We start from the raw sequence: 22,230 nt of genomic DNA, 5'->3' as shown, positions 1-22,230 counted from the left end.
CACTTTGAATTGTGCTCGGAAACGTACTGGGAGCCAATGTAGGTCTTTCAGGACCGGTGTTACGTGGCCAGCATGACAAAGCCGCTTCTGGCGAACCAGAGCAGCGCACGGAAACGCCGTTTACCTTCCCGCTGAAGCGGTACCTATTTATCTACTTGCACTTTGACATGCTTTCGAACTGCTAGGTTGGCAGGAGCAGAGACCAAGCAACAGGAGCTCGCCCTGTCATTCACCGACTGCATCAGTGAAGCCGAGAGAGGGGGTCTTGTCGACTGGGCAGCCAAGGACCTCCAGACACACTGGCCAGGCTTGTGCCCTAGGGAAGTCACATCAGGGCTGCTACTGCAGCAGTTTGACTTCACCACCCCCCCCCCCCAGGCACGAGGCGTATTCCATTATCTCTTGAGAAAGATGGGTGCCAACAACTTAGGCCCAGGATACCTTAAGGATTGCTTCACCCACCCTGTACACCTTAAGTCAATCACTTTAGAGATCATCAGGGGGATCATCATGTTAACAAGGAGTTGTGACTTCAGTACTGCATTATGGACCTAACTCTATGGAACTCCCTCCCACTAGAACAGAGGTAGCTAAGCCAATGTGCTTCTCCCCATTGGTTGTTGGGACTATAACTCCCTTTACCTCTTACCATTGGACATGCTGGCTGGGATTGATTGAAGTTGTAGTCCAGCAACACAGGGAAGGCACCACATAGGCTATTCCTGCACTAGATATTAGTCTGTCACCATCCCTGCTGAGTTTCAGGTGCCTGGTTAAAATTGTTTTATTTCAAGAAGCCTTTGCAACATGACTGCGTCTCTGAAGTTTTACATTTTCTGATGCTTTAGGTTTATTTTTCATTTTTATTATTTAAATTTTATGAGGTTAGATTTATGCTTTACATTCTGTTTGTTTTTGTCATTTTATTGTTATAAGGTGCTATGGGACCTAGATGGTGAAAAGCTGAAAATAAATTTAATAATAATCATAGTTGGAAGAGACCACAAGGGCCATCCAGTCCAACCCCCTGTCAAGCAGGAAACACCATCAAAGCATTTCTGACAGATGGCTGTCAAGCCTCCGCTTAAAGACCTCCAAAGAAGGAGACTCCACCACACTCCTTGGCAGCAAATTCCACTGTCGAACAGCTCCTACTGTCAGGAAGTTCTTCCTAATGTTTAGGTGGAATCTTCTTTCTTGTAGCTTGAATCCATTGCTCTGTGTCTGCTTCTCTGGAGCATCAGAAAACAAGCTTTAGTACAGAATAGTTCAGAAGAAGAGCAGCACAATTGAACATGAGTCTTTAACCCCAATTTTTCACATTTGCAAAGATCAGACACTTCAGGGTACTGTACTTGAATTCTGCCAGCTATTGTCCAATCACGAATGAGGGGCTATCTTGCTTACTTGTTTTAGCCCTGTATTTGTTGTTGGCCTCCATGCCACCATGTGGCGGTGAGTTCCACAGGAAAAGAAACTAACACTTTGTGCATCTTTCACCGAACAAGGAAAACTCGTTCCTTTGCTTTGCTTCATCCGTGTCCTAGAATCCTAGAATTGTAGAGTTGGAAGGGGTCCTGTGGGTCATCTAGTCCAACCCCTAACTTCACTGGTTGCTCAGAATGTAAAGGGATAAAAGCACTCGTCCTTTCCCATCCCCAAACGACATCCCTTCCACCACCCCCTCCCAGGAAATGAAGATGGTGACTGACGCGTTTCCTTTCCATGGGACTGGAGGCCTATTTGCTTTCGCCGGGGCAACCAGTCTCTCAGGCCTAGCCTTGCCCTCACCCAAGATGGCGCCTGGCTTTTTATTCGCACCAGCAAGCCTCAGGCAACAGAGCTGGCCCCTCACTAATAATGGCGAATCCAACTTCTCACACGCGGCGTGAAATGAGAACGAGGCCGCACCAAGATGGCGCCCGCCACTTGCTTATACTGTATGCGTGCGGCTCCCGCTAGCTCTGCCCACACCAAACATGGCGCCCGGAGCCTATATAGGCTGTAGGCCCTGAGTCACGGTGACTAGCCCTTATCCAAGATGGCGCTAGCCAGTCTCCTGGAGCCGCAGCTGCCCGTGAACAGGGCCGGGTTCTTCGGTTTCGGGGCCGGCAACGAGTTCCGACTCCCCACGCTCGGCACCTGCGGTGGGGGCAGCCATGGGGCGGAAGCCCAGGCCTCGGGGCTACCGCTGCTTCTGGCGGCCCCTTGTCCCGGCCTGGACCCAGGCACCGCCGCGGGGGATGCCAAGATCGAGCTGCTGCATGGCACGACCACCCTGGCCTTCAAGGTGGGGAGTGGGGGACACGCCCCTTTGGGGGCTGAAAGGGGGCGCTTTGGGCATAAGGGGGGGGTTGGGGGCGAGCACTACTTGGGGAAGACTCATTGAGACGAATGAGTTGGGTCCTCTCTTGAGTAGGCCAGCATTGGATTACAAACCATGGTTTTGAAACCTGTACTGTATCTAGTTTGTTTGTTTGCTCAAAGCTGTTCATCGCTGTTTTTGTTATTTGCACGTGGAAGGCAAAGTGCAGCGTTTGCAGCAGGCATCCCCAAACTCGGCCCTCCAGATGTTTTGGGACTACAACTCCAATCACCCCTATCTAACAGGACCAGTGGTAAGGGATGATGGGAATTGTAGTTCCAAAACATCTGGAGGGCCGAGTTTGGGGATGCCTGGTTTACAGTGTCGGGGACTAGAATCCGGGAGACCAGGGTTTGAATCCCCACTCAGCCATGAAGCCCCTCTGCGTGACCCTGGTTTACAGTGTCGGGGACTAGAATCCGGGAGACCAGGGTTTGAATCCCCACTCAGCCATGAAGCCCCTCTGCGTGACCTTAAGCCAGTCACCATCTCCCAGCCTCACAGGGTGGTGGGTGCTTATTGTGAGGTTAAAATGCAGAACCATGTACACCACCGTAAGCTCCTTGGAGGAAAGGGTGGCATATAATTTTTTATATATATGCCCAGGGTGGTGTCTGTCAGAATGTTGGTTCGGGGCTTTTTTTGTTCCTGTTCTTATTAGGTAATTAGTGTTTTGATACTGTGTTTTTATTATTGTGAACCATCATGAGATCTATGGATGATGGGTGATATACAAATTTAATAAATAATAACAATATTTATTTCTTTAATTAATTTTTATACTGCCTTTCACCTGAGGATCACAAGGTGGTTTAAAGAACAAGTGTTAATGGCTTAAATTATATAAACTATCCTGGGAGTAGGGTTCACATATATTGGGCTGGTGGTGGCTATAGTTGGTAGTGGGTGGCAAATAAGAGGCCTGAAACTGGTGTTCAGATATGTGCAAAGGATACTGGAGACCATGTTGGGATAATTTGGGAGAATAGGTTGGTTCAGTTGGGGGCATAGAAAATTGGGGAGTGGAGAGGGATTCACTGGAAGGAAGTCGCAAGGAAAGGCTTCAGGAAGCGGGGACCTGAGAAGGTGGGCAATGGGTGGCATTGTCTTACAAAGTCACTTTGAGATTATCACCTGAGTTTTCCGGAATAGAATTAATGAACTTTTGATGTCTTGTGGGCACTTTTGAGGGAGAGGGATACTGGCCTCACAAACCCTGGTGTACTTTTGGACTGGTGATTCAGGTTGAGACAGAGGTAGGTTGCTTTGGCAAATCCCATACTGGATTGGCAGGTGAATGTTGCCTCAGGATGGTATCTTATCACCTGGACCATGTAATAAGGTGTGAGGAACCCTCTTGCATTGGTGCCTTCAAGCAGGGTGGGCACACTTTGGATTGCCATTCATTCAGGTTGTGTGTATCCTTTGTGGTTTGTTCATCATGATCTTGACCTTCGATTCCTTGATCCTCCAGTTTCAGCATGGTGTGATAGTGGCCGTGGATTCCCGGGCAACAGCAGGTGTCTACATTGCTTCTCAGACGGTCAAGAAGGTCATCGAGATTAACCCTTACCTGCTGGGCACCATGGCTGGTGGAGCAGCCGATTGCAGCTTCTGGGAGCGGCTGCTGGCACGGCAGTGTCGCATCTATGAACTCCGCAACAAGGAGCAGATATCAGTGGCTGCTGCCTCGAAGCTGTTGGCCAACATGGTGTATCAGTACAAGGGAATGGGGCTCTCTATGGGTACCATGATCTGTGGCTGGGACAAGCGAGGGCCAGGTGAGGACACCACATTTTTCTGCGGGGGCGGGGGGCTTTCATAAGATTTAAATGTCCTCTCCACTTCCCTGTCTTACTAAATTCTAACCAGATTTAGCCTTTGCGCTATTTCCCTTGATCATGCCCATCCCTATGTTCTGGTGACTCCACAATCCTTGTCTGTATTTACATTAGCATTTGCTGAGGGAAGTGCTATGCAGGTGGTGATAAATCCATTGTGTGATGTTCCTGAATGCAGTTTTTTTTTATCTGGCACCCTGGGCTCCTTTGGGAGAAAGGGCAGGATAAAAAAAATAATGGTGGTTAAGATTACCTTTCTGGAGTCCAGTGTCTTCCTGATCCTGCTTTTTTCACTTAAAACAACCTTCTGAGACTCCCCAACCTTTATAGTTGCATTAGTTTAGGACTAATTAAGGCTGTACCCCCACCTCACATGCTGTCCCAAGTTTTGGGTTGGGTTTTCTGACTGCATTTTGACACTGGGAAAAGGACATGCACTGGTTCTGAATTCTGCTGTGCATCTCAAGTGATATTCTGGCTCCTGCTCTCTCTAGCCCACTTTTGTTTGTTTCTACTTCCTCGGAAAACTATTCTTTATAGGTAAGTGTTCAACTCTGTGGGGAGGTGGAGCCAGTAACATAGGAAACATACTGCTCTGCTAGCTGGATTAAAATATCTGGCAGAAACCTGGATAAATTACTGGAGAAGTGACTCATAATAATCACCCTATTTGCACCATTCATTGAAAGCAGTATCATACCACTTTAAACAGTCATGGCTTCCAAAAGAATCCTGGGAACAGCTGAGAGTTGTTATAAGGCTTATATGCCCCTCACAAGAGCCAGAATTTGCAGAACAGTCAACCTCTCTTCCCTGGGAAGTCTTGAGAGTTGTAGCTCTGTGAGGTGAGTAGGAGCATCCTAACAACATTTAGCACCCTTAACAAACATGGGTTCCCCCAAAGAATCCTGGGAAATGTAGTGTTTAAAATGGTATGATGATGCTTCAAATATATAGGACAGTTGGGGCCAATGTCTCACTTGTAGTCGTAGCTGCAACTTACTTCCCCCCAACAATGCTGCACTTTTACAACCAACTTGCTAGTGGTGAGGTAATCATAGTTTACCAATTAAGTATATTATTTTATATCCCACTTTCTTCCATCTTGAAACTTAAGATGATGCATGTAGGGCTCACAAGGGGTCTCCCATTCAGGCACAGATCAGACCCCGACCTATTTAGCTTCTGCAGGGCTGCTGCTAGAAACTCCTGCCAAGTCTCTGGTTGTGTAAAAATGTGTTTAGAAGCAAGGGCAATTGTGCCTCCAGTTGAATCTGCTAACTAGGGAGGTGATATCTCCAGGTAAAGTGTGCTTGCTACAGCCATTGTTGCTTTGGTACAGCTAATTGCTGTGCCATGCACATGGATTCTACTAAATGTTCCTGTACCTGGTTCCCTCCAGACATTTTAGTCCACAGCTGTGCTGTCTGGGACTGATGGGAGCAGTGGTCCAAGAATTCTGGAGGATACCAGGGGAAGGGTGTGTGTACTAAGTCAGGCATAGGCAACCTTGGCTCTCCAGTTGTTTTGGAACTATAACTCCCATGATCCCTAGCTAAGAGGGCCAGTGGTCAGGGATCGTGGGAGTTGTAGTTCCAAAACATCTGGAGAGCCAAGGTTGTCTATGCCTCTACTAAGTTGACTGGACTTGCATTTGTCAGCAGGAATATCCCCACAATCCCCACATAGATTGTTGGTACCCAGTACTTGTTGCCCATGAAGGCCTTCCTCTGGAAGCACTAGGTTGCACTAGCATAGAATCACAGTGTGGTGATCCTATTTAAAATTGTTTTGTCTACTTTTAATATTTACATAGCAGACCAATTGGGCCAGGTTGGCTGCTCTCCTGAGAAAAAATCCAAAGAATTTACATGGGCTCTGCACATTTTTAATTTCCTCAATGTTTGCACTGACTAGTCCCTTTGATAAATCCCTCTCCCATATGTTTATTTGTTACAGCCTGTCTTTCCATGTGGAATACCCAATATATGGTTGAGGCTGAGAGAAGCTGCAGTCTTTGATTCCCCTGAAATCAGTGATACTTTGCATCCAAGTAGTGTATGCAAAGGACTAGGATAACCTTTCTGTTTTCCTTTATTCCTCTGACTTAGGCAATCCATGAGGATCTTGTTCCATATTCTGCATCATATTCTACCCTTTCCATCAGGCTGTGCTCTCAGGGAAAAACCCCCCTTCTTTCTAAATCAGTGCCTACAGTTTCAGGATATCCTAAAATACCTCTTCATTTAACATTCCCCAAAGGATTCTGTCCCCCACCTAAGCACTTAAAAGCAACTTCTTCCCAGGACTACCTTTCCCCTCCAGGTGTTGGACTGCAACTTCCATCATCCCTGACCATAGGCCATAGGCTGATGAGAGTTGGAGACTAGCAACATTTTGAGGGCTACAGGTTCCCTATCTCTGGTGTAGGATACAGGACACATAGCTGTGTGTTGCAGCTCTTTTTATAGAAAAGGAAACCCCAGTGTTTTCATGTGAAGGTATCTGTGTAGCTTGTTCCATCAGGCTAGGAAACTGATCTTGAAGATTACCGTAATCCTTTTGGGTTTTGTCAACTGTCCAGGAAGGCTGATTAGAGCAGGGAATACTGGGCAGAAGATGCCTGGAGCTGTGGCCAAGTTTATCCTTGAGCTTGGTACAAAATGCATAGCTGTAGCTCCTCCTAATAAACGTACCGCCACCTGCAATCTAGCATTCCAGTTGCCACATTTCCTTTGGATGTTGCATAGCCCCATGTTGGGACATGTGCAGCTTCAGGAAGGGTGTGCAAGACAAACTTTGGTGCTGATAAGATAATTGTAATGATTTTGTGAAAAGCCACAGTAACACAAACTTCCCTGCCCTGCCTTTCAGGACTTTATTACGTGGACAGTGAAGGGAACCGCATCTCGGGCAAAGTTTTCTCGGTGGGCTCCGGATCTGTCTATGCCTATGGAGTGATGGACCGTGGCTACTCTAACGATCTCACCGTCGAAGAAGCCTACGATCTGGCCCGTCGCGCCATCTACCAGGCTACATACCGTGATGCCTACTCAGGTGGCACAGTCAACCTCTACCACGTGCGCCAGGATGGCTGGATCCGTGTCTCCAGCGATGACGTGTCCAAACTGCATGAATTGTATAATGACAAAGCCACAGAAACAGTAGCTTGAGATGATGGACTTTGGGAGAAAGCTAGGGTGCTGATTTGGGGTCTCTTAAGGGTTGCTGGCTGGAGGAAGGGCGGGACTCATAGATGCCGCCATCTGGGAAGATGTCTCATGCTTGTAACCCATGTTTCATGTAGTATTTGGGTTTTGTTTTCGTTTTTTTTCCTTGTTCAGAATTAAACTTTTGCTGTCCAAACTGTTTTTTGTCTTCACTTGAAAAACGAGAGTGGGCAAGGGAGATCTTGGCTACTCCAGTCCCGTCAGAGGTGTGTTGTTGGCTTTGGATTCCTGCCAACGGAGGGATGCCTTGGAGGGGCAAACATGCTGGCTGCCTCTGTGGGCGTTAGTGATTGGGCACAGGAGGTGGGAGATAAACGTCTCTTGAAATTCATTGTTCCTAGGCAAGAAAGCAGAAGGTCGGCTGTTCCCACAGGCACTGAAGCATACGTGTCTGCCGATACCAAGGGAGGGAGGAAGTCAAACGATTGTTAAATAATTGCTCCTTTCCCCCATGATAAGCCTGTGTTGCTTCACTTGCATCTTCACACACATTTGATCAAAACGGCCCCTTGCCTTTCCTACGGATCCCACCCCCTCACCCACCCCAAATCTATGCTTGTTGAATGTTGACAGTCGTAGATGATGAAGTGCATGCCAATATTAACCCATGCTGGCCCCCTCGCCAAGCATAGCCATCCCAAATACTTTTATGCACTGTTGCATTCTCTGGTTCCCACCCAATTGACGCGAGCGATGTGTGTGCAGTGCGTAGAACCTAATGTGAACAGAAAAGGTTATTGCCAGCTGCAGGGCAGCAGGAATAGAATGAACAAAGCAGCCAAGATGGAGGCGTAGTTTTGTAGAGAGTTGAAAACAAAATAAACCTTCCTGGGTAAACGGCCTTTCCTTTTCCAAATCTGCCCCCCCCTGCGTGTTTAGAGGGTGGAGAGGAAGAAAATTAGGGTTACAGTACACTACAAAATGAGTGAGGCATGGGCCAAGGGGTTTCCTGGATTGGGGGGGGGGTACTACAGCTGCAAAGGTTGAGGAAGGGAAGAGCCGGCAAGAAAGATGAACAGAAGGAGGAAGGCAATGAGGTGAAAGCCGTGTGTACACAGGAGCCAAAGGGAGAGCAAAAACAGAAACAGTTCAGAGTGAAACATAGAAGAAGAAACGAGGGACTAGCAGGAGCATGAGAGGAAGGCTTTGAGAAACAAAATAGCACGCAGAAGTAAAGGGTGGCAAGGATCAAAGGGAAGTGTAAATTGGAGGAATAAAAAACAGCCTGATTGTACATGTCCAGGAAAGGGGGAAATTGGCAGTGCCCAGCTAGTCTAGGTGTCCCCTGCTGGGGCCCTGCTCAGGAATGCGTGTGCAGCTTTGGTGTGTGTTTGTGTGCGTACAGGAGATTGGCCAATCAGGGCAGAAGGGGGGAGCATGGGGGTGTGGCGGTTGGCAGCAGGGTGCACATCCTCCCCCTTTGCACACACACGAATACAAAGAGCTGCACGACCTTCCAGTATCCTTTTCCCAGGGACGTGTGGGATGGAATTGGGGGGGTGGGGTGGGGGGGAAAGGATCTGGGGAGGGATTGAAAAGGGAGGCACCCCAATCCCTTGTTTGGCCTTGCCATGGAAAATATACGCCAAGGGAGAGAGAGGCTTGTATGTGGCAGAATGTGGGAGGGGGGAAAGCAGGAGAGCAGGGATATGCTTGGCAGAAAATATATGTACATGCAGGAACAGAGTAGCTTTGTAGGTTTTTGTACATGGATATAGCGAAGAGAGGGAGAAAGAGGTCTATATAATGCTGGGGAATGGATAAGTGAACAGGAAAATGGGTAACACTCAGAGATCATAGATCAGTTTACCCCTCCAAACCCTTTAACTGCTATGGGGCTTTAAAGAATGTGGGGGGGGATATCTTTCTTCATTTTATTGTGGATGATGTGAGAATTTTAATGGGAATTAGTAGTGGTCATTAATAACAAGGCAGTTAGTCTGGGTTATTTAACGGCGTGTAAAGTAATGTGATTTGGCTGTGATGCTGTAGAGGTAAATGGTGTTTCAAGAAGAGCGGATAGGAAAATAAGTGGAGAGGTGAGGCTGTGAGTATACTAATTAGGCACACAGGATGTGTGTCTACATGATCAGGCTTGCAGAGGAATAATGCATGCATCTGCGTTGGATTTTTTAATCAAATATACCTTCTCTCGTCTCAATCTAATCATGCTTTTGTTTCTACAAGAGGGTGATTAGAAAAGGCACAGGGGGCTTATTCAATAGCATTTGGGGTGACAAATATGCTAACATGCATTATTAATTCTTTTGTTCACCCTGTCAGGATTGCTGTAAAGCAGTGAAACGGTGAATTTCCTTTGGCCCAATTTTTCATTAGTGACTGGCTGCGGAATCATTTTGGACTTAAATTAACCTGGAATAAAAGGGTTTTCTTCTTCTTCTTTGGTGATCCCTCATAACTGAGTAAGATTGCCTACCATTAACATGGTGGAGGCCAGTTCTGGATCCGCACATCCTTCCACAGTGGGGACATAGGTTTGTTTCCGGGTGGGAGTAGATCATGGTATGGATTTGCCAAGCATGCCTTCCTCTTAGCACGTTTCTCCCTTTCGTCCTGAGTTCGAGTGTCTTCAAAGCCCATGACACCTTTGGTAAAGGCTGTTCTCTCCCAGTTGTCGGTGTTTATACTGTACTACATTTTTATAAATTTGCCTCAAGAGTCTTTAAACCTCTTTTGTTGCCTGCCAGCATTACGCTTTCTCTTTTTAAGTTCGGAATAGAGTAGTTGCTTTGGAAGACGATAATCAGGCACCCAAACATCAAGACCAGTCCAACGAAGTTGATGTTGAAGAATCATTGCTTCGATACTATTGATCTTTGCTTCTTCCAGTACACTGGCATTAGTTCGCCTGTCTTCCCTGGAATAAAAGAGTACTCAAAGTGTTTATGACCCTGGGGGTGTGCTAGCCCTGACATAGCAGTGGGAACATGGCAGCTAATAAATTGGGAGGATCTGTATACTATATTGTGTGGAAGGGTTGTGTCAGGTGTTTGGGAAGCAGGCGCTGTGAGGCCTGTCAATACCCCCCCCCCAAGTAATAAATTAACCTTCACTTTGAAAGCAAGGGTACCGGTAAATTAAGAAGGGAAAAAGGGAAAGACTGGCGACGTAAATTTTAAAATTGTCAGTGACACACAAGCCCATTGGGGACAGACAGCTTTGCTAGTCAGGGATACCAGCTGAGGGAGGAAGACTTAGGGGGAAAATATTTATCAGATACCCAGTAACTGGGTGGGCAGGGGGGCAACAAAACCCAGCAATAAATCCAGGGAGAAACAATATTATTAGAAACTGAAGATTTAAATGTGGTGGGTTTCTTTTTCAAGGCCTTGGTGCCCCTGTGTGCCAGGACTTTTGCCAGTGGGGCGCAAGTCTTGACATGACCTTGGGCCTGGTCAGCCATTTTGGAAGATACTCCAGTCAAGGCATTTTTTTTTTTTTGGAAATCATTTATTTTATACGCTGTTGTCGTTTGTGTGTAATTACTGGGTGTTTGACATGTCCTTATATTGGATTTTAGGAAAGGAAAGCCCTCGGCCACCCAGTGTGGGGAAGGCGGCCTTGAAAAGGACCCAGCTTCGCGGACCTCCTCAGAGAGCCCCCTTCTCCCCCGTCCATGTTCCTTTCCCCCGCCCTTCGCTCCTATCCCCGGGCCTAGGCGCCACCGTCTTCAACCAATTGGCTCCCTCCTGCTCTTCCGCAATAGCCAATCGGAGAGCGGACGGGGCGGACGGAGGGCTGTTCCGTTCGTACACGACTGCGGCGCTCTTGCTTCTCCTGCCGCTCCCCCCCCCCCCGGGCGCTGCACACGCGGGATGGAATGCTGGGGAGCGTGGGATTCTAAACCGTTGGGCCACCGAACCAAACGAGAAGCCTCGGACACGTTTCCTGCCTTGGGGGTTGCGAATTTTAAATATGCAAAGAGATGGCTTGCATGAACTTTAAAACCACTTTTGAGCATTTGAAATTGGAAAAGGGGAACAGCTTCCTAAGAATGGGGATGGGTAGTTTCTCCTCCGCTTTACTTTCCATTATCACCTCAGACTCGGAACCCTCCTCCGTCCCCAGTTACGGGAGATTCAAAAACATTGCTTCTTCGAGGGCTGTTTGCAAGTGCTTTGCAAGAGCTGAATGCTCTGCTGGTTAAAAGCAAACTGTACTGCTGAGGGGAAAAAACAAACGTTGCACAGTGTGAACTACTGAAACAAAGCAGAGGCCCCCCCCCCATTTTTTCTTCTTCTTTTGGCAGGGTCTCAGTGCTTCTACAAAGAAATTGAAAAGAGGTAGCCAAAACCTGAACTGCTAGTTCAGCTCTTGAGTTCATTGCAGGACTTTTGACTGCCAAAATAATCAATAGATATAGACTGTAAAAGCAATAAGATTTACAAGAGGTCAGCTGTGGGTTAATATAGATCCAAATGGACAAGCTGTGTGGCTGGAAGATAGTGCTGAATCCCTCCTAATGTTAATCGCACTGAGCATAAATTTAGATCGGAGTTCACAATCTGATTTATAGTCTGTTGAGTTTCTTTATTCAGGTGGTCTGTGGCATGTCTGTCTTAAAGATAATGATTTTGGATTGTATTTTAATTGCTTCTTTTATTTCTCATATTTATTGAATTATAATTTGAATATTATGGAATCCAAATTGTAATTCAGCTTGATAAAATATAAGAAATAAAAGAACAAAGGAAAATACAGTTAAAAATACAGCATCTAGCAAAGGGCATTGCAATTCATCAAGGGGTTAGGGAGTGGGTAGTTTCCGAACCACAGATTTAGACAAACAGTGTCTGAATGCAAATATGAAATGGCCTGCCCTGTTGGGTTTGGCTACAGCAGATCTGTGTACAGAGGTTAGAGCCTAAATCTAAGCAATTTAGGTGATCAGAAGCAGGTAGGTCCAGATGTACTACAACATGACTGTCTGCTCTCCAGTCATACTTTTGGAAATATTTCTTTAATATCTTTCCTCTTGTTTGCTGAGACCCAGCCTTCGGAGCATTGCTATGGGCATACCTCCACTGCAGAGCATTCAAGGCTAGATCCGAAGCTTGCCTTGCCTCCTCCAAGAGAACTAGCTGGGGAACACCAAGAATCCCTCATAAACCTGCATCGTCATGTCATTCAGTGCCACAATTTTGTTCTCCCCTCCCAACACCAAAGAGGCAAAATGCTGCTGCTGTACCTGCAAGCAGGAACCGGGGGCTCAGGCGACTACGCCGTCCCCGCCACCATCTTCATCGAGCACCCCGATCACGGTTACAGGCACTGGGCTAGCGGTACAGTCTTCAGAGCAACTGCTCCATGTTATCTATCAACGTATAGAGAAGGCAGTGGGCCTTGCTGAGGTGGCGCTGAGCCTGGCCAAGGCCAATAATGAAGCCCTGAGGCGGCTGGAGGAGGAAATGGGGACACTGCGCCGAAGGACGGCCCCTGTCCTCAAAGCCAGCCCCTTGAGTGGTCCTGAGGAGCGGCAAGAGGACAATGAAGAGCAGAATGAGGAGGAACAAGAGGCCGAAGGCTTCAGAAGTGGCGTCCAGGTGGTCATTGAAGAGCTGCGGCAGCTGGGAGCGGCAGCAGGGCCACCTGAACACTTGGGTTTCTCGCCTGTGCATCTGGGGCCTGGGGGGCTTGGCGGGGTATGTAGGCTGAAGATTAAGAGTTGCTTTGTCCCTCCCACCTCACAAAATACACACAGTCCCCATGTCCCTCCGGTCAGACACAGATGGGCTCATGAATATTTGATGGCATCTCTCGCCTCCTCTGCCAATGACCTGCTCAGGAGAGATGCATTCTGGGAGCCATGCCAAGCTCTGCTCTGCTGTTGTGGCCTGGGGTTGGGGGGCACTGGCAAGAGCTAAAAGTGTATGTGTATTTGTATATGTGATACCAAAGCTGGTACGGGAGTCAGGCTGGAGCTGTTTGCGATGATTAAGGGGCATTGGCAACACTGGTTGGCGGACATTCTAGTGGGTTAGTGTTAGAATGTTTTCATATATATGGTGCTATGAGAAGTGCCTTTGAGCCTTCCGTACCACTTGAGCCAGCTGTGAACTTTTGTTGGTGAAAGATAAAAAGAGGCTTTAAAATTCAGCTATGTGTTTTGGCTATTACACACTTGTGTTTGCAGGCCAATGCGTTTTGTGTGCGTGCGTGAAAACACACAAAAGAAGGTTTGGAGGAACTTTAAAGGATAGTAGAGCAGAGATGAATTAAAGGCCCACAATTTGAGCCAGAGCTGTAGAATTGGAATAGCAGCTGCGATAGGAAGGGTAGCTGCTGTTTGGAATGAAGGATATCATATTAAGTTGTACAAGTTTTTTTTTCTTGTTCTCAGGCAGCAGAAGAATCACCCACAGTAGATGTCTCCATTCAAAGGGTCTATGCCGCACCACCTTCCCCCTCTTCTCAGCCTCTGGATGATCCTTCCCTCTCTTGCCCAGAGGTATCCCCCAACAGCATCACCTTGGAGGACAACATGTGCAGGGAGCCACGTTTCTCTTTGGGCTTTGCAAGTCTTCCTTGTAGAAACCGAAGCATGGGACAGAAGAATGCAAGGCGCAAGAGGGACTTGGTGCTCTCGGTTAGTTGCCTTAGATAGCTGCCACATATTGGAGTTTGTGTCTTACACGGAACTTGGCATGGGCCCAGCAGCTTAGACACTGCAAATCTTATTTTAATTAACTTTCTGGGGCATGCTGCTCTGTTTTAATAGCTTGGGGTTTGCAGAGTTACTGTGGAGGGGCACTTATCTCTTTCTGTTTACTCTCCCAGAAACTGGTCCATAATGTCCACAACCACATCACCAATGACAAGAGGTTTGATGGCTCTGAGAGGTGAGCTCTGGGTGGGATTGTCAAATAAGATAAGGAAGAGTAACTGCTAATGAAAGATAACCAACAAGTGTGGCTTCTCTTCTCATTGTGTTGTGGTGGGAGAAGGAAGTTGTATGGATCAAGCTGGTCTTTTCTGCATAGCTAATAGAAGCACAGAACACCTTTATTGATCTGGCAACCCATGTTCCTACTGAAATTAATATTGACATCCTGAATAGTCAGCCTTCATTATGATTATTATCCCTTATTAAGGCACCTTAATAACCTTCAGGTTATTAATGCTTATACTGTATAGGGCCATCTGTTTGCAACATGCTTTATAAACTACAAGAGGAGAGGTCTCTGCCTTAAGGGCTTGTAATATAGAATGCAACACATGGGAGACAACAGGAAGGAGAAGAAGGAGAGAGTCACGGTAAAGATGGGAGAATAATGTGCTTAGGGTTAGTTAGATTATGGTATGAGGACTTGGAGGTTGTGCTGAAGGCATTGCTAAAAACATGGGTTTTGAGGATGGATTTGTTCTAGTCTTTACGTTTCTCCATTCTCTTTCTCTGTCCCGCCACCCCAGCATTAAATCTTCATGGAATATCTCTGTAGTGAAATTCTTGCTGGAGAAACTGAAGCATGAATTGGTATCAAATCACCACAATTACACTGACAAAGAACTAAAAGGTAAGATGAGGGTGAATAAAAACACTTCACTTGTTTCATGTCTGGATTTTATTGTTAGGAAATTTTTACCTGTTGAGTAATCCTTATACACTTTGCTGGTAAATTTTACTTCAGGTCTGAAAATAAATATCTCTCTTGGTGTTCACTCTGGAACTTACTGCTGCTGCTGCTGCTGCTGCTGCTGTTATATTTGTCAGTCACTTTTCTCAGAAAGTGACTAAAGTGACTTATGTTGGAAGCAGTTCAGAATATCCAATGACAATGTAAAAGCACAGCTATGCACAAACAAGGCAGGATTTGCAAACTCTACCACACTAAAAGAGGCCACAGTGCCACCCTTCAATTTAGGAGCCAAAAATCCCAGGTAAAGATAAAAGTCTTTACCTTCTGGTGACATTGAAATGCTGGCTGTTCATATACACAGACACGCAGACATAAATATCCTCTGGTCACTCAAGTGTGCCCCGGTTCCTGCTTTTCATGCCTGCAATTGCTCTGCCCACGTTTTGTTCTGTTAGGTGCTTGTGTGGCCTACTTTCTAACCAAACGACGTGAGTATCGCAACTCTCTCAATCCCTTCAAAGGACTCAAGGAGAAGGAGGAGAAGAAACTACGAAGTAGGCGCTACCGGGTAAGGGACCAATCCATTATTCCGAGGAAGTATTTCTCCTGTATTATCTCAATGCTACATTATCTACCAAAAATAGTTTTTTGCCCCTTTTTTATTTAAGCCCAAATGCATCCAATCAATTCCAGAAATCACACTGAAGTTGAGTAGGAAATGACATTTATATTCTGGTTAGAAACATAAAGAAGCAACACTGTATAAGACAGGTGAAGGAATAAGTTCGGTGCACTAAGAAAGTTCTTAATATTTAGTTGGAATTCTCTTCCTTGTAATTTGAACTGTAGGTATTGTCCTATTCCTTGGAAATTTGCTCTGTCATCTATGTGACAGACTTTCAAATATTTAAAAATGGCTTCTTATGCTCATTGCTCCAGGCTAAACATACCACAACTCCTTCCAAATTTTCATTGCAGGGCTGGTCTCTTAGGCCATTTCATCTCTGCTCAGCACACTCCAGTTGTTGAATGGGATGGTTTGCTTAACAGTGGAACAGACCTGCCTCAGAAGTTGGACTCTTTGTAGAGAATTTCCTGCATTGGCAGGGGGATTGGACTTGGCCCTTCAGATGTTGAACAACAACTTCCCATCAGCCCCAAAAAGCATAGTCTATGGCCATGGATGGTGGAAGTTGTAGTTTAACAACCTCTGGAGGGCCAAAGGTTCCCCACTCATAGATCTTTGTGGTCCTTTCTAACCCTGATTATATAAGGCAGCTTAGAACAGGCTACATGTAGTGGGAACTGCTATATATCTTCAGTGAACTATGTGATGTTGAAATTACCTGAAGTAAATATATGTTCAAACTACTGCAAATACATTCCATTAGTTTCATCAAGCAGTTTAGGTGTTAAATAACTCAGATTTCCTAATTAATAAGTGCATGTTTGCTCCTCAGCTGTGACTTTCATAACATTTGAGTTCTGACTGTTCTTGGATTCCAGCCGTAACGACATTTCCTCAGACAACACCATTTCATTCCCTTTTTTATAACCTGATCCTAACTAAGAAGTAAATGGCACTGTGTTCAATGGAGCTTACTCCTTAAGGCTGTCATCTTATGTACACTTCTTGAGAATAAGCCCTATGAACTGCAGTGAGACTTACATCTGAGTTAAATATGCCTATGCTTTATGGAAAGTTGCCAAAGGTAACTGGAGACGGTTTACAAAATGTTATTGAAGTTTTAGAAGTGATTTAACTGGTTAAATCCTTAATGAGCAGTGCTATCCTATGTCTGCTTAGAATTCCTATTGACTCCAATAGGGCGTAATCCTGGATAGGTTAGGATTGCAACTGAAATGTCATTTTTAAAGGCTGCAGTCTCATGAACATACATAAGGTAATCCCATTGAAAAAAAATGACTTCTGAATAAATACGCACAGGATTGGTCTGTTAGCAGGGTGAGAGGATTCTCTCAGTCAAAAATAAATTACTTGATCTAAGTTGTTAAACAAGCTACAATTCATTCTAATTAGCTTTCTACCTAGCAGTTCGTTCCTAAGTGTATTTACTCAGACATAAGGCCCATTGAGTTCAATAAGGCTTATTTGCAAGTGTGTGCTTCTAAAACAGCAGCCTAAAAAAGAAAAAGGCAAAAAAAAGCAAGAGGACAAAACCAGGGAACTGGATCATTATGTCTGCATCCCACTTGTTTTCCAATCTCATTTATCAAAGCAGTGCTAGTCTTCCTTTAAAAAGAAAGAAAAATGAAGCCTGCCTCAGAGTAAAGCTTCACTCTCTTCTGAGACCTCCCTGTAGCAGAAGAGACTTTCCTTCACCCAGGGGAGCAGACACTCGGGTGGTGGGGCAAATGAGCCCATCAACCCACAGCTGCCAAGAGGTGTTTGCATTATAAACTGCAGGCCTTGGAGCATGTGTTCTATTTCTGCTGCAGAGATGACTCCCAATCCCTAGCTTGTCAAATGCTGGGCAGAAGAAAGCTCTGATTTTCAGATACATGCCACAGAGCGGGCTCCAGTTTTCAAAAGACACTGGGCAGCAAGCAAGCAAATTCGTAAGGTGGTGGGGGCCTGCAATATGGCAGGCCCGGATAGAGCTGAGTTTTGGAGTCCTCCAACACTGGGGGGGGGACGACAAAATGGGGGCAGAGATATGATAAGGTATGATAGAGGAGTTTGGGGGCAGGGAGAGACATTTGGGAAAGACAGACCAATGAGGACAGATGGGGTGAGTAATTGCAGGGGCGTAGGCAAAGATGATATTCTTAGAATGACTAATTAGACTTCATTTTGTCTTACCATTAGCTTTTTGCAAATCGTTCAGGGGTGGCGCGTCTGCTGGGCCCTGAAGAGCAGCGTTTGTGGCAAGGTGTGACAGAGGAGCTCATGTCAGATGAGGAAGACAGCCTAAGTGAACCAGGTGTGTGGGTGGCACGCCCCCCACGATTCCGCGCTACCCCTCTCACTCAGCTTTGCTACCGACTTGATGCCAACTCAAAGCATGGCACCAAAGCTAACCGGGTTTATGGGTCGCCCTCTGACCGCCTGCCCTCCGCTGAAGCTCAGCTTTTGCCTTTGCACCTCTACAACCCCCATTTTCAAGAGGAAGGAGCCAGGGCGGGCACACCGCCTAGGCCGCCCAGCCACAAAGGCTTTTGTCCTGACCTCAGCTCATTCGTTGAGATCAAAGTGGAAAAGGATGAGTGACCTGAGAATGCTGATTGTGTTTAATATGGCAGCCAAAAGGAAGACAATGAGAGAATACAGGATCACCACCAGCTGAACTCAGTATCTTCCCGAGGAGGAGGGAAGCAAATTGTCTGCCATGCGCCAGGATGCGTTTGTGGGTTGAGATGCATCTTCGCTCCATAAGGAGCTATTACTTCTAGGTCATGATGGGGAAGAAATGGGGGATAGAGAGGGACACCACTGGAAAATGTAGCCCTTCACAAATATGTGGCTGTTTGGTCTATATATCCAACAGGTTGATGGTGTGAACATGAAGAGTACAATGTTGCAAAGAGAAGTAAGTCTTTTGTGAGCCTTCAAAAGCTCACAAAAATAGGATTTTTTTTGTAAAAACTAACTACATTGTGGACTGGGTGGATCAGAAACTTTGCAGAACCTTTCACAGTGCAAAACTACTCTGTTATACTATTGAGTTAATAAAAGTAAAGGTAAAGGTACCCCTGACCATTAGGTCCAGTCGTGACCGACTCTGGGGTTGTGGCGTTCATCTCGCTTTATTGGCCGAGGGAGCTGGCGTACAGCTTCCAGGTCATGTGGCCAGCATGACAAAGCCGCTTCTGGTAAACCAGAGCAGCACATGGAAACGCTGGATGTGGTACCTATTTATCTACTTGCGCCTGACATGCTTTTGAACTGCTAGGTTAGCAGGAGCTGGAACCGAGCAACGGGAGCTCACCCCGTCGTGGGGATTCAAACCGCCAACCTGATCGGCAAGCCCTAGGCTCTGTGGTTTAACCCACAGCGCCACCCGCGTCCCTATTGAGTTAATAGTAGCGCAGAAAAATGTCTGAGACCTTTTCTGAAATTATGGGGATTGCTCATTGCTTAGTGAAACTGCTTTTGGGACTACAAGAGTTACGAGAGCACTTAGAGCGCCTCTGACTCTTCATTGATAGCAATGCTTTTACATTAGAAACATTTAGTGATATCAAGTTGACTGTTCTCACCTGTATCTGTAAACATTAGGCAGGTGTGTATTTTATTCCTTCATAAACCCCCCTCCTACTCGCAAAGTTCCTATTCCTCCCTCTTATTTGCAGGAAGAGTAAAAATCTTGTGTAGGAATGTGAAGAAGAGCTAAGAAACAACACTCCTGGTTTTTATTATTGCATTCTTGTGATAACTTCCCCTTTGCTAGGTTTCAGGAATAGCTCTCTATTGTCAAACTCCAGGTCCCCTACAACAGGAGAAAAAAAAATATCTCTGGCTTTTACCAGTAGTAAAACACCAGGCTTTTTGTTTTTTTTAAAAAAACATTTGCATATGTTAATTCACATAAATGTACACTAATTAATTTCCAGAGGATTGGCTGTGCTAGAATGTTGCAGCCAAAACAGTAAAGAGTCATTAACACTTCATGCATCTGATGAAGTGGACTCTAGTTCATAAAAGTTTATGCCGCCATGAGTGTGTTAAGGTGCCACGGGACTCATCATTGTTCTTACTAAGTAAAAGTACGTGTTGACTTGCCTGGCTCAAGTTTTTAATAGAATTTGTTTCAAATTATCTATGCGTCAGTCTTACCACTGACCTGTCATTAAACTATGGAACTCGCTCCCACGGGAGGCAGTGATGGCCACCAACTAATATTGGCTGTAAAAGAGGATTGGACAAATTCATGGAGGAGGCTGTTGTTGGCTCTACTAGCCATGATGGCTATGCTCTGCCTCCACAGCTAGAGTCAGTAATGCTTTTGAGGAATGCTCTTCTGCTTGGATTCTGTTTGTGGGCTTCTCACAGACACCTGGCTAGCTGCTGTGAGAACAGGATGCTGGACTAAATGGCCCATTAGCCTGAGCCTACAGGCTCTTCTCATGTTCTTATGTACATGGATGGACTTATGAGAAACATATTTTAGAGGGTGCTGTCAGGTGTGGAGACATTGGGGGTACAAAACAGCCCCCCAAAAGAGGGCCACGGTACCATTCTTATGCCTACTACTATATCAAAAGCATAAACTGGATATTTATTGAGCCATCACTGTCCTCTAGTGGCTTTTTTTAGATAGTACAAAAGGATGGATGGTCCTTTTCCTCTCTGGCTGGGCAGACACCTGTTATCAGTCTTTGTTTGATATAGAAAAAAGCAGTGTTATTATTATGCCTGCTGCAGCCCTCTATTCCTTTCCTTGATGCTCACTCTGTTCCCTGTAACCCATGACCCTGTATCTTGGTTTCTATGACAATCCATCTGTCTCTATTTACAGTGACGAGCAATAATAAGAAACTCCATTCTGACCATAAGAGAATGCATTGAATGAATGGGACAATAGGTCACTAGTTAAGATCAGGTTCCAGTGATGGGAAATAACATTGCCAGGAACATTGGAATGGAGATACGCTGCCACCTAGAGCACAGGGGTAGGTGGACCAAGAGGCAAAATTTTACTGTAGGTATGCCTAAGGCACCTAACACACTTGTAAAACTCCTTTTTAATTGATCTGGGCTAACGGTTGTCCCCTGGCTATGTTTTCCTGGTCCAGATAGAATCTCAGCTCCACAGATGAACACAAACTGAAATCTATAGAGAGGTCTTGCAAAACCTATCAATCAAAAGAAGCTACCAAGGACAGAGACAGTTCAAATAGCAGATGCTAGGCATGGCCATCACCTACGGTAGTCGTATGGGTGGCAACAATACTGAAACAACTGAGTTTTGGGCTGGTTTCACAAGGCCAATTTAAGGTAGTGGGAAAAGTGGACTCCTCCCACTACCTGCTACTACATGTATACACACTTTTTAAAAGCAGTTTCTAGTGTACTGTACACAGTGCTGTACAGTTTTGTAACAAATTCCTTACCAAGCTGAATCTCATAGTGGTTCACATGAGCCCATAAGGACCCCACTCGACCATGGAAAAACAAAAGCTTGCTATAAATCTTTTGTGTGGTCCATTAATAGAATACACCTATTTTACAAACAGGGTAAGCTGAGGCTGAGCTAGTGATTCTCCTAAAGTTTCCCAGGTAATCGGTCTGTGCCAGAGGAAGAACTAAGTCACCTGGTCTCAAGGCTAACACTATATCCTGCCGTGATGACTGGGTACAAAAAGAGCAGACAGGACTCCTGTACCTTTAATAGTTGTAGGAATGCTCTCCCCAAGGAGAGCTGGCCTGGTGCCATTGTTGCATATCTTTACGCAAAAACATTCCTTTTTAATCAGGCCTTTGGCTTTTAACTATCTGTGGCCTTTTTGCACGAGTGGGGATGTTTTAATATGGTTTATTTAGAAAAGGTTGGTATTTGGTTTTTGCTTAAAATATTGTAAGTGGCTTTGAGTTGGTGTGACCTAAAAATGATTAATAAAATTAATAATAATGATAATATTAGGAGAGAGAAATCTTTTGAGTGTAGCTTTCTTCACTTCTGCAGTGCTGTGACATGACCAGATGCCCTGACAAAATCCCACCTTGCAAGTAAACTATTAAAGAGGGAGCCCTTTGTTCTGTTGTCGGTGTGTCACTCCCCAATAAGTCTTGAGGTGCATCTGTGATGCTGGGGACACAGAGAAAGAACATTGGGAGTCGTGCAAAAACAAAAGCATTGGCTGGGAATTTTTATTTCATAAAATTTATACACTGCTTGATTGTAGAAAATACCTTAATGCGGTTTACAAAAAAGATAAAACGATAAAATTATAACTAAAGAAATCTACAACCATAATCTACAGAATGTTAAAACCACAACAGAATAGACTAACTAAAATAAAACTCCTCGCCAGCCCCTCCAGATGTTTACGACTACAACTCCCATCGGCCCCAGCGGGTGAAGGCCTTAAGATTCAGAATGAATATTAAAAGCGCCCAACGAAGGCGGTTTGCAGACACAGACCAATCGGGTTGTAAATAAGCGGACGAGGTCCCGCCCTTTCTGACACCAACCTCCCGCCTTCCTTTTCTTCTCGCCGCTCCTCATTGGCTT

The 22,230-nt window shown here is 45.6% G+C and overlaps 2 protein-coding genes across 4 annotated transcripts; both read left to right on the top strand.

Annotated features, from left to right (window-relative positions):
* The first annotated feature begins 1,978 nt into the window (after positions 1-1,978).
* PSMB5 (proteasome 20S subunit beta 5) lies at positions 1,979-7,437 on the top strand. Its single transcript, XM_035136647.2, has 3 exons — positions 1,979-2,290; positions 3,840-4,146; positions 7,081-7,437. Exons 1-3 carry the CDS (start codon positions 2,042-2,044, stop codon positions 7,377-7,379), a joined length of 855 nt encoding a protein of 284 aa, XP_034992538.1. The 5' UTR covers positions 1,979-2,041; the 3' UTR covers positions 7,380-7,437.
* Positions 7,438-8,723: 1,286 nt separating this feature from the next.
* On the top strand, positions 8,724-22,003 carry C13H14orf93 (chromosome 13 C14orf93 homolog). Of its 3 annotated transcripts, none has more exons than XM_060281845.1 (7): positions 8,724-8,895; positions 12,451-13,099; positions 13,798-14,043; positions 14,235-14,296; positions 14,868-14,971; positions 15,490-15,602; positions 17,865-22,003. In XM_060281845.1, the coding sequence occupies exons 2-7, from the start codon at positions 12,578-12,580 to the stop codon at positions 18,264-18,266; spliced, it is 1,449 nt and encodes a 482-aa protein (XP_060137828.1). In that variant the 5' UTR covers positions 8,724-8,895; positions 12,451-12,577; the 3' UTR covers positions 18,267-22,003. The 3 variants fall into 3 exon arrangements, with proteins under 3 accessions (XP_060137828.1, XP_060137827.1, XP_034993059.1); XM_060281844.1 differs by having other exon boundaries at positions 12,445-13,099; XM_035137168.2 differs by lacking the exon at positions 8,724-8,895 and having other exon boundaries at positions 8,975-13,099.
* The last annotated feature ends 227 nt before the right edge of the window (positions 22,004-22,230 follow it).

Source organism: Zootoca vivipara, chromosome 13 (assembly GCF_963506605.1).
Source record: "Zootoca vivipara chromosome 13, rZooViv1.1, whole genome shotgun sequence".
In the NCBI taxonomy this organism is placed as follows: Eukaryota; Metazoa; Chordata; class Lepidosauria; order Squamata; family Lacertidae; genus Zootoca; species Zootoca vivipara.
The sequence above is the reverse complement of the archived record's forward strand: the minus strand, read 5'-3'. Positions and strand labels throughout refer to the sequence as shown.

What these genes read in the sequence shown, in the direction of transcription:
- PSMB5 (XM_035136647.2), top strand. Translation starts at nt 2,042, where the DNA reads ATGGCGCTAGCCAGTCTCCTGGAGCCGCAGCTGCCCGTGAACAGGGCC. An exon ending in CGACCACCCTGGCCTTCAAG is followed by an intron (nt 2,291 to 3,839) that starts GTGGGGAGTGGG and finishes TTGATCCTCCAG; the next exon opens with TTTCAGCATGGTGTGATAGT. An exon ending in CTGGGACAAGCGAGGGCCAG is followed by an intron (nt 4,147 to 7,080) that starts GTGAGGACACCA and finishes CCTGCCTTTCAG; the next exon opens with GACTTTATTACGTGGACAGT.
- C13H14orf93 (XM_060281845.1), top strand. Translation starts at nt 12,578, where the DNA reads ATGTCATTCAGTGCCACAATTTTGTTCTCCCCTCCCAACACCAAAGAG. An exon ending in AGAGGGACTTGGTGCTCTCG is followed by an intron (nt 14,044 to 14,234) that starts GTTAGTTGCCTT and finishes TTACTCTCCCAG; the next exon opens with AAACTGGTCCATAATGTCCA. An exon ending in AGGTTTGATGGCTCTGAGAG is followed by an intron (nt 14,297 to 14,867) that starts GTGAGCTCTGGG and finishes CCGCCACCCCAG; the next exon opens with CATTAAATCTTCATGGAATA.